General features: G+C 47.1%; 1 protein-coding gene across 2 annotated transcripts in view; it reads left to right on the top strand.

The window, feature by feature from the left end:
* Positions 1-14,704, top strand: part of NRDE2 (NRDE-2, necessary for RNA interference, domain containing) — a 50,684-nt gene that overhangs the window by 24,311 nt on the left and 11,669 nt on the right. Inside the window, exons 5-11 of one of the 2 annotated variants that reach the window (XM_021099604.1) lie at positions 877-1,010; positions 1,766-2,216; positions 3,362-3,767; positions 5,100-5,233; positions 8,191-8,311; positions 11,314-11,492; positions 13,655-14,041. In XM_021099604.1, the coding sequence (XP_020955263.1) occupies positions 1,839-2,216; positions 3,362-3,767; positions 5,100-5,233; positions 8,191-8,311; positions 11,314-11,492; positions 13,655-14,041 (1,605 nt within the window). In that variant the 5' untranslated portion in view covers positions 877-1,010; positions 1,766-1,838. The remainder of the gene's footprint in view (positions 1-876; positions 1,011-1,765; positions 2,217-3,361; positions 3,768-5,099; positions 5,234-8,190; positions 8,312-11,313; positions 11,493-13,654; positions 14,042-14,704) is intronic. The other variant, XM_021099603.1, reaches the window with a different exon arrangement.

Genomic DNA, 14,704 nt, shown 5'->3' with positions numbered 1-14,704 from the left:
CAGGCTAGGGGTCGAATCAGAGCTACAGCTGCCGGTCTACACCACAGCCACAGTAACGTGGGATCCAAGCCACATTTGTGACCTGCACCACAGCTCATGGCAACGCTGGATCCCCGACCCACTGAGGCCAGAGGTTGAACCCGCATCCTCAAGGATCCTGGTCGGATTTATTTCCTCTGAGCCATCACAGGAACTGCCCGTCTTATTCTTTTGATGCGTTTCATAGTAAATTGCAGAAATCAACACACTGCCCTCTAAATACTTTGGTGTATGAATCATTAACCAGAGTTTGATTTGTTTTTTTCTTTTGACTTAAAATTTATATACAGTCTAATAATATGCATCCTTATTTGCTAGCTTTGACCAGTGCATGGATCTGTATAACCCAGACACCTGTGGAAACAGAGAGCATCACCATGACCCTGAAGTTTCCTCAGGCTCCTTTCCACTCCACACCCCACCTCCCCAGAGAAAATTACCGTTCTCATTTTTTCCACCATCAATTATTTTTGTCTATTCTAGAATTTCATATAAATGGAATCATATGGTGTGAACTCTTTTGGGTCTGGCTTCTTTCATGTGGTGTAATGTTTTGCCACATTTCATCCACGCTGTGGCGTTCATCAGTAGTTTGTTCCTTGTCCCTGTTGGTAGTAGTCCATTGCGCAGCCATGCCACCGTTTGTTTCTCCATTCTTCTGTTGATGGACACATGGACTTTTTCCAGGATTTGGCTGTTACAGGTAAAGCTGCTGAGAACGTTTGTGCTCAGTTCTTTGTGTAGACATGTGGTTTCCTTTTTCTTGGGTAAATACCTAGGAATAGAATTGCTGGGTCATAGGGTAGGTCTGTGTTTAGTTTTTTTTTTTTTTTTTAGGAAACTGCCAGACCTTTTTCCAAAGTGATTGTTCCAGTTTACATTCCCACCAGCAGCAGAGGAGAGTCCCCGCTACTCCCCACATCCCTTGCCAGCATTTGGCCTTGTCAGGCTTTTTAATTCTAGCGGTCCTGGTGGGTATGTGCTATATCTGATTGCGGCTTTAATTTACATTTCCTTGATGACTAATGATGTTGAGCCCTTTTTCGTGTGTTTATTGGCCATTCGTGTCTTCTGTGACATTTCTGTTCAGATCTTTTGCCCATTTTTAAATTGGGTTGTTTGTATAACACACATACAGAAACATGCACAGTTCAGTAGTCATGTGTTTATAACTCTGGGGACGCCTACACGAGCCATAAAAGCATTTTAGAACCCAGCCTCTTTTCCTGTAGGGTAGAAAATAGCCAAATGTAATTTTATTTGACATACTTAGTTTCAGGATTGAAAAAAGAATCTTGGACCTCTCCCTTATCGTCTTAAGCAGAGACATAAGACAGTACTGAGGAAGAGGGACTGGCCGAGGGGACAGATGACCTAGTGTCACCTGAGGTCTCAGCATCCTCATTTAGGGATAATGTAAAAGAGGAGGTGGTGATTGCCACCTTGCCTGGCACACGTGATTGTGATGATCAAATGACATAATGTATGAGACAGGACTTTACGAAGCTCCAGGAGGATACACGTTACTGAGATCTGGAAGACAGGCCTGATCTTAAATTCATGAGACATTAACGAAGAGTTGTGCTAGAGGAGTAAGTCAAAAGGGCAGAAAAAGTTGCTTGCTAATCCTTGTATTTCTCTAAATGGAAACAATTTGAAGGCAAGGTGGATTTGAATGTATGTAGTTAATTTGCCTAACAAGTTATTTCCTTTTTCACATAATAAGATACAAGAGGAAAGGAGACTCCTGCCTTGGCATTAACCCTAAGAAGCAGTGTATCTCTTGGGAGGGGACTTCCATGGAGAAGAAGCGTTCACACAAGCACGTGGAGCGCTATTTTACAAAGAAGAACGTGGGATTAATGAACATTGATGGAGTTGCCATTAGCAGTAAAACTGAACTTCTGTCGTCGGAGCCAATCTCGTTTATCCCAGTGGAGGGCTCAGAGGATGTGGTTTCTCCTGTTACAACTTGGTTGAACCCTCTGGGGATTTATGATCAAGCCACCACGCAGTGGTTACAAGGACAGGGTCCTTCCGAGCAAGAATCCCAGCAGCCAGACGCACAGCCCGACAGAGAGAGTGCGCTTCTGAAGGCCAAGGTGGAGGAGTTTAACAGGAAGGTTCGGGAGAACCCTCGGGATATTCAGCTGTGGATGGCATTTGTTGCTTTTCAGGTGAGTTGTGCTATCCCAGTTCACTTCCCTTAAAAAGTTGCTCCTGGAGTTCCCGTCGTGGCACAGTGGTTAACAAATCCGACTAGGAACCATGAGGTTGCGGGTTCGGTCCCCACCCTTGCTCAGTGGGTTAACGATCCGGCGTTGCCGTGAGCTGTGGTGTAGGTTGCAGATGCGGCTCGGATCCCACATTGCTGGGGCTGTGGTGTAGGCCGGTGGCTACAGCTCCGATTCGACCCCTAGCCTGGGAACCTCCATATGCCGCGGGAGCGGCCCAAAGAAATAGCAAAAAGACATAAATAAATAAATAAATAAACAAACAAATAAATAAATAAATAAATAAATAAATAAATAAATAAACAAAAAAAAGAAAGGGCTTCCACGCCTGCAGCAAACCTGAACAGAATCGTGAAAGGAGAGGAGGGAGAGGAGGCAGGGGGAGGTGCTCCTGAAGGACAAATGGAACATGTGAGACACACAGGATCGCAGAGGGGAGAGCACTTAGAGCTGTGAGCCCCCTCCTGAAATACATAGGTTTGTCTTAGTCCCCCCCCCTTTTGAAACCACTTCTGTAATGATCATGTTTGTCCCACATTTGGCTGTCTTATTGGCAAAGTTGGCTCTTCAGCAAGATACTCAGGACATTGCATGCTAGGTTATTGATATGTAAATGTAAATTTAAAATGACAGAGTGGGAGTTCCCATCGTGGCGCAGCGGAAATGAATTGAATCCTCCTAAACCATGAGGTTGTGGGTTTGATCCCTGGCTTGCTCAGTGGGTTAAGGATCCGGCATTGCAGTGAGCTGTGCTGTAGGTTGCAGACGTGACTTGGATCCTGCATTGCTGTGGCTGTGGTGTAGGCCGGTGGCTATAGCTCTGATTGGACCCCTAGCCTGGGAACCTCCATATGCCACAAGTGCAGCCCTAAAAAGACAAAAAAATAAAAAGTAAAAAAAAATGGAGAATGAACAGGAAAATTAGGTGAAATAAACCCAAGATCAGACATACTAGTCTGAATAGCAATTCCTTTTCAGAAGTGAGGAGCTCTCTCGGGCTTGTCAGTCACTCTGCAAGCAGGTTAAAATCCTTGGGGTCCGCCAGTTCCACGTTTGTAAATTTGTAAATTGGTGTTTTTGTTGTTGAGGACGAGGTCATGAAAAGTCCGGGCCTCTACGCCATCGAGGAAGGAGAGCAGGAGAAGCGGAAGCGGTCCCTGCGGCTGGTCCTGGAGAAGAAGCTGGCCATTCTGGAGCGGGCCATCGAGAGCAACCAGAGCAGCGTGGAGCTGAAGCTCGCCAAGCTGAGACTCTGCACTGAGTTCTGGGAACCCTCCACTCTGGTCAAAGAGTGGCAGAAGCTGATATTTTTACATCCCAACAACACAGCCCTTTGGCAGAAATACCTTCTCTTTTGCCAGAGTCAGTTCAGCACCTTCTCCATCTCCAAAATTCAGAGTCTTTACGGAAAATGCTTGAGCACCTTGTCTGCTGTGAAGGACGGCAGCATCTTATCTCACCCTGAGCTGCCTGGCACCGAGGAGGCCATGTTTGGTAAGGACATGGTGACCAGATCCGTTTATGGGGGAGGAACTGTGCTTTCTTTTGGCTTTAGTTGAAATTGAGGATTTGTTTTTGGTTCATTTTAGAAAAGTTTAAGTTGATAAAACTGATGTTTAAAAAAGTGTTATGACTCCTTTTGATTAACAGGGTCTCCCCTCCGACTTCTTAGTGGTGGGGGGCATTCGAGCCAGTAGAGTTGGGAAGATATCACCAGACCAGAAGTTCAGCTTACCTATTTATTAGCCAAGTAGATGTAGTCAGGTCTCTTAACGACTCTAGCTCTCGATGGCCTTATCTGTTGAGATGTCTGTACTGTTCACCTCACTCAGTTATGAGGGAATAATGTTTGTGGGGTGCCCTGACTGGCTGGGGATCGCTGTATAAATACAGGCTACTGGTGTTGTTATACTGTTAACATTTTCGGCGTGTCCCGAAGGAGACTAGAATATACATTTTGTCCAGTAACGAGACCCAGGAGACCGCATGTTGTGCAGGAGCTGGAGTGTATCACTTTTGACTTGAATCCTGAGTTTGTCCTTCACCGGCTTCTGCTGTGACCTTGGATAGGTCTCTCATCCTGTTTGAGCTCTGGTTTCTCTCTCAGCAACAGTAGTACAATACCTGCTTTATAGGAGTATCGTGCATGTCTGCCGAGGTCATATATGGTGAGTCTAGCTAGTGTCTGGCACATAGCAGGTGTTTATTTGATCAAATCCCCGCTGTTGAATACTGCTACTCATTTCTAAAGTAGGACTGTACTGTTCCAGAAATAATAAGCTTTTACCTCGCTGACTTAGAGTCTCATATCTCATATTTGATATCATTTGTGATAGGCTCAGTTAGCTTAATGTTACTTAGTAGATAGCACTGTATCTTAGTTAAGATGAACTGACATTTTTAAACATGGAAACCTGATTTGTTTACAGCTGACTGAATACACGGTGACCATTGCGGGTAAATAATGCCATCTAGTGATCGACTGAGTACCGATCTTTGCTTTCTGAGAAAAAAATCTGCTACGCCATCCTTGTCGTAGAATTTTTCTTGAATATTTGATAACCAATATTCAGACCATCCTCTTGCCTTGTTTTATGATTTGTGTTCTGTGATAGTTTCCTATAAAAAATGAGAATAACTGCTTTGATCACAGCATTCTTGTGAGTCCTTTTAAATCAGGGCACTTATGTCTCGCAGCTTTGAAAATGCAGCAGTCACTGACTTCGGGGAAGAGGCGTTCTGGGGGTTGGACCGGGTATTTGTAGCAGTTGTGCTCTCTCCAGGGCTGTTAACCCGGTTCCTCCCCTTTGCTCTCCCTGCCCCCAGGCCTCTTTCTTCAGCAGTGCCACTTTCTGCGGCAGGCAGGGCATTCCGAGAAGGCTGTCTCTCTGTTCCAGGCCATGGTTGACTTCACCTTCTTCAAACCCGACAGTGTGAAGGACCTTCCCACCAAAGGACAGGTGCGCTTCTGCTCAGGGGCCTCTCCTGCCGCCTTTCCCTCTCTCCCCTCCCCTCCCCTCCTCTGTCCCCTGTCTCCCTCCCTGCTCTTTTGGGGAGGGTATGGATAATGGGAGGTGGTGATCGTATTCTTAAAATGTTTACCTCCTCCTTTGCATCAGTCCTCTTGAGGCTCGTTCCTTAGAAATGTTACAGCAATTCCACGTAAACTCCGTAAGGAAAGTAGTGAAACGTGGAGAGAGGAAAGGAGGTCCCCCACCTCCTCAGATGTCAAGACCCACTTACGTTCCTTTTTTTCTTACTTAGGGCCCCTGTTTAAATGCCCGTTATGCCCGCCCACTAGGGAAACAGTCATCACGCCTTTAAACCACAGGTCCTGTCTCCTACCTCTGCCTTCTACCCTGGGTCTCAGGTCTCTCCCCCAGTTAACCTTCCCGCCACCTCAAATCCTGGCTGGAGTTGCAAATGAAAGTCCATGTTGTTGCTTTGTCAGCACTGATCCTCACTGGGAAGGGGTTAATCATTTAGATGATGAGTGAAGGTTGCCAATATTTGTGACATGAAGCAACAAAAAACCTTACCATAGAGCTATCCATATAAGAAAACTTTCTTTTCCCTTTTTCTTTTTTTTTGTCTTTTTGCTGTTTCTTTGGGCCACTCCCGCGGCATATGGAGGTTCCCAGGCTAGGGGTCTAATCGGAGCTGTAGCCACCGGCCTACGCCACAGCCACAGCAACGTGGGATCCGAGCTGCGTCTGCAACCTACACCACAGCTCACGGCAACGCCAGATCGTTAACCCACTGAGCAAGGGCAGGGACCGAACCCGCAACCTCATGGTTCCTAGTCGGATTCGTTCACCCCTGTGCCACGACGGGAACTCCTCTTTTCCCTTTTTCCACTCAAGAAAACTCAGTTTCCTCCTTGACAGAGAGGGCCTGGAGGGAGACGGACAGGGTATCTGCCTCTAGGGAGAGCTTTCGAAGGTCTGTCGTGGCAGGCTAAGGTCTCCATCTTGAGGAGTTTTCATGAATTGCCTTAAAGACTATTTTTATCATCATCGTTTTTTAACCTCTTTTTTTCCTAGACAAAATTGGGTTGAAGAAAATTGGATAAGGAATTCCCTTGTGGCCAAGAGGGTTAAAGATCTGGCATTGTTACTGTAACAGCTTGAGTCATTGCTGTGGCTCAGGTTCAGTCCCTGGCCCAGGAGCTTCCACATGTCATGGGTGCAGCCAAAAAAAGAAAAGAAAATTGGATAGTATTGGTATAACTGATTATTAGTATGACAAGCCAGATAACATAGTTATTTTAAGACATGCTTTTCTGTTTTAAGAACACGCTGTGCTACAGAAGTGATTCTTAGCCTCTGTGGAGCATCGGGGGTGTGGTGGGGGCCAGGCTCAGAATCGCCCTCACCCGCATCCCCCTGCTGACGCTCTCTGTCTGTGAGGGGGGCAGTTTCTGATGGAGGGGAGGGCACTGCCAGGACTGACACGTCATCCAGGACTGAGCCGTGCACTCGAGGTTTTTAAATGCTCTCACAGAAGTGCCCATATCTCAACTTCATACATGTTCCCAACCCAGAGGAGGGACTCAGCGCTTGTCGGCACAGAGCTGAACACAAGGCACCCAGTGACTAGGAGGTCTGTAGTTTCAAAGCATTTACATGACAACTTGAAACTTTCATTTAACGACCTTCTGTATCTTTATAACTGGGAGACATTCTTACCCCAGACACAGTAGTATGACATAAAACAGGCAGTCTGGTGTTACTGGTCTGTGTTTCTGTGGAATAAATACATTGGTTATAACCATTTATCACACTGTTCAAAAACCCTTCCTGAGTGTGCCTTCTTCCCTCCCTTTATAAGAGCAGAACTTGTAAAGAGGGGTCGTAGCCCTGCCAGGCGCCTTGCTGAGTGGCCGCCGTGCTCTCGGAGCACAGGGCCCTGCCCTCCGTGGCTCTCCCGTCCTGGACGTGCTGGCTTCCAGGCTTGTGTGCACTCCCCCGGGCTCCTGCCCTTTGGAACCCTTCAAGAGGTTTCTCACAGAAGCTTCCACCGAGCAGGTTATTGGCTCCCTTTCGGTGTCTGTCAGGTGATAACACAGTCACTTTGCAGTTCATTGTCATGCACACATTCTGTTCCATGGGGAATTTCCATCCCCCCCACCACTGCCACCGCCCCACCTGCTCCCACACCCTGCGTAATGGCCAGACACATGAGCGAGGGCCCAGGCTTTAACTCGCGGGCCTTTGTATTCACTGGGTACCCACCGCGTTCAGCCAGCAAACGTTTGCTGAGTTCCTGCTGTGTGTTGGGCACTGTGCCGGATGTTGGGGACATGCTATAAGTGAGATGTGATCATGCCCTCAGGAGCACACTGTCCCGTTGAAACTTTGCTAATACAATATTGTAAGTCAACTAGATGTCAATAAAAAAAAAAGGTTGGGGGGACTTTGAAACTCCTTCCCATCCAGAGATCTTGAAAGCAGCATGACTTCAGGTATTAAAGGGGGCCTGTACCTTCGAGGAGCCGGCCATGCTACAGTCCCTGGTGAGACCGGCCTACCAGGGTCAGAACCGGGAAACTAGTGCTCTCCTGTCAGCTGCAGGTCCCTCTCCACGGGCTGGGCCAGTCTATTTGTAACCTGATCTCAGAAGTGTCTTCCCGTCACCTTGAGCCACATTCTGTTTGTTGGGAGGAGTTGCCAGGTTCAGCCCCCACTCCCGGGAGTGACTGTGTACCACATGAGGCCGGGGTAGGGAATAGGGTCACAGGGGCCCATCTTGGCAGCTGCCTGGTTGGTTTGTTTTGGCACATGTGTCATATATGTACTCCCAAGAATGATGACAAGCAAGATTTCAAGAATCATAAGCCCCTCTTATGCCAGTCTTCCCTTATTTTGCCCAGTGGCTTGGCAGTTATGCTAAACCTCTGTATTTTAAACCTGAACAGGTGGAATTCTTTGAGCCCTTTTGGGACAGTGGAGAGCCCCGAGCTGGGGAGAAGGGCGCCCGCGGCTGGAGAGCCTGGATGCACCAGCAGGAGCGGGGCGGCTGGGTGGTCGTCAACCCAGGTGAGGCGCCTCTCAGCTGAGATGTGAATCTTCTTTTAGGATTTGTTTTCATGCCTTCATGGGTTGTTTATATAATAGCTGTTTAGCTTAAGAACCTTATACAAACATCAATATCTTAAAAATATATTAAGCAAATGACCTAGGAGAACAGACTCTTTCTTCCCCTTAGAGTCTCCGTAGAGTGCATATACTGTGGGGGCTTGAATTTCTTTCCAAAGAAAGCAGTTTTCCTTTTTCCTTTTGTGGGTTGCTTCTGGTTAGTAATTTCGTTGCTAATCTGCTGCTCCCCCCACTCCCATTTTTATGTGTATTTAAGGCAGTCTTTTTGTTTTCTTGATACTGTACAAACAGATTCTTAGAAAAATTCTTGCCTTTTTAGGAATAAAATAATTATTAACTAGCATTTATAAAACTCATTCTAAGTGACTGCAAAGTACTTTCCAGGTTACACTTCCAAGGCAGCCCTGGCCAACAAAAATATAATTCTCAAGCCACATGTGTAACTTCACATTTTCTAGTAGCCACATTAAAAAAGTAAAAAGAAACAGATAAAGTTAATTTTGATAATGTATTTTGTTTAACATTTAAAAATGTCAGTATTTTAAAAGTAACGAGATATTTTGCCGTCTTTTTCCCCCTGTATGAACTCTTTGACCTCTCATGTGTATTTTACACTTAGAGCACATCTCACTCAGACCAGCCACTTTCAAGTGCTTGGTGGCCTCATGCTGATGGCTGTTGAATTGGACAGTGCAGCTCTCAGCTATTCAGGAATTGCTTCTCTTCTGGTTTTATTGAAAATGTGAGCGGGGGAGAGGCTGGGCTCCGCCAGCCTCCTCTACCAGATGTGATTGTTCTAGGCCTTGGTTCCCTCAGCTGAGAAGTGGGAACTTGGGCATAGCTCAGGTCGGCCCGGCAGTGCAGAGCTCCAGACTAGCTGGCATCCCCATCTCCACTTGAGATGGGGTGCCTTCAGGTGTTGGGGTGGCTTAGCTCTGGGTAGCACTGCCTGGTGAAGGTCATGCCCTCTGACACCTGGGTTGTCAGAGGCTCAGCTGACTTCCCTGAGTGTCCTTTCCAAGAAGAACTGGGACTGCCCTTCATGCTGATACCACTGGTTTCCTATATGAAGAAACATAACCTGCAGGGCAAAATGGAAGTAGCTGTTGCCCTTCTAGCCATGCGTCGTGTAAGACCACACGAAGCATTACTGAGATAGAAAGCTTCGGGTAGTAACTCTTCCTTCTCTGAGTGACCGACTCAGCATATTTCTTGTTTTTAGCTTGTTTTTGTTTCTGTGTTTTGTTAATGAGCAGGACTCTTACACAGCAGGGTATGTTCTAAAGTTTATTCTGCTTGCCTTTGAGGATAGAGTTCTCATAGGAATGAACAGATACCGAGTTAACGTACTTCTCTGACAAATGTCCAAATGTCTAATAGTCACTCGTAGTCAGAAGTAAAGTTAATTTTCTCAGAAAGGTGATCCAGGTGTTGAAACCTTGATTTTTAATGTCAGATGAGGGATGTATGTTGGTACTTGCGTTCCCTGCAAAGTTTCTGTGGTAAAGAATCTTCTTCTGAATTTAATGAATTTCTTTCTGATGAACGTGATGGGAGTCCTCAAAAACCCACTGTCAGGAGAAAGACTGAAAGTTTTCAGAAGACTAATGGATAACTGTTTTTGGTTTTAAGTTTTTTGGTCCATCCCGACAAGGTTGGCATTTGGAGAGTGGCTGGTATTTATCATCGATTCTGAAGTGCTTCTTCATACCTCATGGCCATTTCTTCCTGCTTACCTTCACTTCCTGTTAGTCTGTAATTGTTACGCATATATGTCCAAAACCATATAATCTTTCAAATTCCTAATCTAATAAATTCAGGTATTTAAGTCTGATGTTTGACTCAACAGGAATAATTTTTCTTATAGTAACATTCTCAGTGTGATTGAAGGATTACTTCCAATGTAGGTCTTTAGAAGAAAGTGATAGATTAATAAATTTTAGTTTTCTTTGAGAAATTCAGAAGAGCATTTGGGTAGACTGTTGGGTTTAAAATCCTGACACACAAGTGAACAAACAAATGACTAAAAATTCCGATAGCTTAAGAAAATCCAAACCAGGAGTTCCTGTTGTGACTCAGTGGGTTATGAACCCAACCACTAAGCATGAGGACGCAGGTTGGATCCCTGGCCTTGCTCAGTAGGTTAAGGATCTGGCGTTGCCATGAGCTGTTGCTTAGGTCAGCAGCTGTAGCTCCAGTTTAACCCCCTAGCCTGGAAACTTCCATATGCCCTGGGCGCAGCCCTAAAAAGGAAAAAAATTTAAACCAGTGATGTCATTAAATGTCATTTAGCATTCTAGAACTGTGTTGTGCAATACCACTAGCCACACGTGGCTATTTTAATTAAAATTAGTTAAAATTGGAGTTCCCACTGTGGCTCAGCAGAAATGAATCTGACTAGCATTCATGAGGACGGAGGTTTGATCCCTGGCCTTGCTCAGTAGGTTAAGGGTCCGGCACTGCCGTGCGCTGTGGTGTGGGTCGCAGATGCAGCTCAGATCCCACGTTGTTGTGGCTGTGGTGTAGGCCAGCAACTATAGCTCCCATTTGACCCCTAGCATGGGAACCTCCATGTGGTGCGGGTGCGGCCCTAAAAAGATTAAAAATACGACTAATAAATTAGTTGAAGTAAAACTAGACATTCATTTATTCCACCAGCTCATTCCAGGTGCCCAGTGAGTCACATGCAGCTAGTAGCTACCACATTAGCACAGCTTTAGAATATTTCACCCGTCTGATTTCACCAGCTCACCTGCTGTTTTTTTCCCTGAGAACTTGATTATAGGAAAGTCCCTAAATGCCAGTGAGTCTGGGCCTGGCTCTTGCTCATCTTGGCATTCCAGGTACCCAGCCCTGTGGCTGGCAGAGCAGGTAGATTTAAAGGTTGATGATGGTTCTCTTTGCTGGTTAGTTGCACTGGAAAGTTTTATTCTTGCTTTTAGATGATGATGATGATGATGAACCAGAAGATGACGACCAGGAAATTAAAGATAAGACTCTGCCCAGGTGGCAGATCTGGCTTGCTGCTGAGCGGTCCCGGGACCAGAGGCACTGGCGGCCGTGGCGCCCTGATAAGACCAAGAAGCAGACGGAGGAAGACTGTGAGGATCCAGAGAGACAGGCGAGTACCGGCCCTCCCCCCGGCTGCCAGGGCTTGCTCTTCCCACATTCCTGCTGGGCTTTGGGTCCCTGAAAGGAGGCAGCTGGGCTCTCGGAGCACCTGCCTGGCTTGGGAGATGCTGGCCTGCTTCTGTCTACACAAATCGCCCTCTTACCGAAAACCAGAGTAGGTTTCCCTGGCTGCTGGTGGTGGGGGGAGCGTAGAGGTGCTAGACCTGATCCTTTCTGTCTCCAAGGAGGAGGGTCGGCTCTTGTGTGGTCGCTTCTCTGGAGATGGTCTTCCAGGCTGTTGAGTTAATTTTTCCCACCGAAGCCTGAGGGCTCAGGGTTTGAAAATTCAAAATCACTGTCCTGGATGCTTTTCCTACCCACTCTTGGATCCCTGAGGATGTGTGGGTGGGTTTGACTCTGGAAATCAAGAGATACAAGAGGTGGAGGCCAGGTCGGGACAGGTGGTGTACGGCTCGTCATGCTGGGGAGGAACTAGCGTTTTCTGGGGACCTGCTACTTGGTGCCTAGCGGTCAGCAGCTCCGGAGGCTTTACATGAAAATAAAGGGCTTCTACATTGATACTTGTAATTGAGCCACTCTGACAAGATACCAGCTACACTTGACTCTGGAACAATGACCCCCGAGCCGTCAAAAACCCCTTTCTAATTTTGCAGGCGACCCTCCGTATCCACGGTTCCACAGCCGCGGATCCAGCCACCCGTGGGTCTCGTGGTCCTGTGGTACCTATTTACTGAAAACACTCAGGTGTGAGTGGGCCTGCCCAGTTAACACCTGTGCTGTTTAAGGGTCCACTGTGTGCTGCTTGGCATGGGACAGGTCACAGGTGCAGACTGAGGTTGTACAGCAGCGAGGCCGTGAGCTTTGATGTGCTTGCTCCCCACCAGTCACGTGCCGGGAGGGTGGGGATTGTTCCCTTTCTCTTCACTGCTGAGTCACCCGTGCCTGGATGACACTGCCCTGTGCTGAGCACTCGGTTAATAGCCCTGGAGGTTGAGTGAATCTTTGATGCCGGAGCTTTGGCTTGAGGCAGAGGGGTCAGCACGAGTGAAGGCTCCCGAGGGCCTGGATACGGTGGCTAGACGACAAGTAGGATACAGGATTGGGAAGAAGGAAAAAAGTGGCCTCGGGGCAGGAAGGAGGGACCAGCCTTCGGGGGAGATTCGAGAGCTCACGGAAGCCAGTCAGCACCTGAGCTTCCTGCCCAGCCGAACTGAAGGTTCGGGAAGAGTGGGTGGCATTTATCTTTGGTGTTCGAGGGTTCTACAGAGTTCGTGGTTGCCCTTCAGAAGTTAGTTCTCAAGGCTCAGCATTTTGGGGGGTTTTCTAGAAGCCTGTTTTGGGAGCAAGCTACTGCTGTGAACTATTTCTTAGATTTTTTTTTTTTTTCTAGTCAAAGCCTGGAGGAGAAGAGTGTTCTGATTAATTGACGGTTTTGATAAGTTGAGTCCCAGGTGGTCCAGTTTATTATGCTTGTGTTTTGATTTCCTCTTTGCTGAGGGCCACAGAGACCAGTCAGGTAAGCAAGACCTGGGACATAGTGTAGTTTCTGTGGCCTTCGATTTTAAAGTTATTACGTGAAATCAGCTGCGAATGTTACAGTTAGTGTCAGGCCCTTATAATTACTCTCAACAGGGTCCATTGCTCCCGCAGTTTCCTTCTTACCTTGCTGCTGTTTGTGTATTTTCAAGCATATTTTTCATTTCCTGAAGCAGTTTTATACAAAGAAACCACAAAATAGTAAGGTTCTTATCTCCTACCTTAAAAATTAAAAAATTGCACAACCACAACCTACCACAGTAACTATAAAAGCAGTTATGTGTGTTCTCAGAAGTGAGTGTGATTCTAGATTTTCTTTGAATCCGTGAGGCTACTTTGGAAGTTTCCGCTTTGGTCCTCCCTCCTCCGGAGGATCCCCAGGAGGGGTGTGGGTGCTGCCGGCACTGCAGGACTCCCGGCACTTACCCTCCCACCTCAGCTCGCCTTTGGAGGCCTCTAGCTTTTTTGCATCTTGCAGAAGAAACCTACGTTCTGTCTGTTTAAAATGTAATTTGAATAATGTTAACTCGTTAGTACATCCGTATAAAAAGAACTGTGGGAAAACCTGAAGGTTTGTTTGTTGCATTATGTCACTTGACTTTGTCTTCATTGCAGGTGTTGTTTGATGATATTGGGCAGTCTCTGATCCGACTTTCCAGCCCGGATCTTCAGTTTCAGCTGATCTCGGCCTTTCTGCAGTTCTTGGGTGTGCCTTCTGGCTTTAGCCCTCCAGCCTCTTGCCTCTATCAGGCCATGGATGAAAACAGCATCTTCGATAATGGACTTTATGATGAAAGGCCCTTGACTTTCCTCAACCTTTCATTTTCTGGCATCAGCTGTGTCGGCCGCACGGACCAGTTAGGTTGCCGGCGCTGGACCAGGGGTCACCATCGAGAGGGCGAGGAGTTCATCCGCAACGTCTTCCACCTTGTGATGCCTTTGTTTTCAGGCACGGAGAGGTCTCAGCTCTGCTTCTCCTGGTTACGGTACGAGATCGCAAAGGTAACTCCGGCATCCTCCCCCCACCTCATTTCCTGCCGCTGTTTGTAGGTGGGATGGCCAGGTGCTGGTGTTCTTCAGGGCGCTGGGCCACAGCCGTCCTTCTTCAGGGTCCCAATAGGCCCTGGGGTTGTAGCTGTCCCTTATGAGGGGCCCCGGGAAGAGGAGAGCAAAGCCCAGCTCGTCAGTGGTCAGTGGCGGGGGAGCTGTTTGTTGCATTGATTCTTTATCACCAGATGTCCGTGATTATGTGAGCAGTTAGTGTCAAGAACAGAGCTTAAGCTTAAGCAGGGTTAGAGGATTTAGGGGCTTATTAAAATAGATAAAATAAGCTACTTACCCTGCTCTTTATAGCTATTATCTGCAAAATTCCTCTAGGGTTGACTCTTCTGCCCTCTGCTGGCCACCAGGTAGTATTGAATTTTAACACCCAAAGTTCTGACCCTTTAACTGCAGGTTGCACACACCAGGCTGTATTACTTAAATAGTGTCTGGTAGGAGTTCCCATCGTGGCTCAGTGGTTAACAAACCCGACTAGCATCCATGAGGACGCAGCTTCGATTCCTGGCCTTGCTCAGTGGGTTAAGGATCTGGCATTGCCATGAGCTGTGGTATATGTTGCAGATGCAGCTCAGATCTAGCATTGCTGTGGCTGCGGTGTAGGCC

This window comes from Sus scrofa, chromosome 7 (genome assembly GCF_000003025.6).
Source record: "Sus scrofa isolate TJ Tabasco breed Duroc chromosome 7, Sscrofa11.1, whole genome shotgun sequence".
NCBI classification, from domain to species: domain Eukaryota; kingdom Metazoa; phylum Chordata; class Mammalia; order Artiodactyla; family Suidae; genus Sus; species Sus scrofa.
The sequence above is the reverse complement of the archived record's forward strand: the minus strand, read 5'-3'. Positions and strand labels throughout refer to the sequence as shown.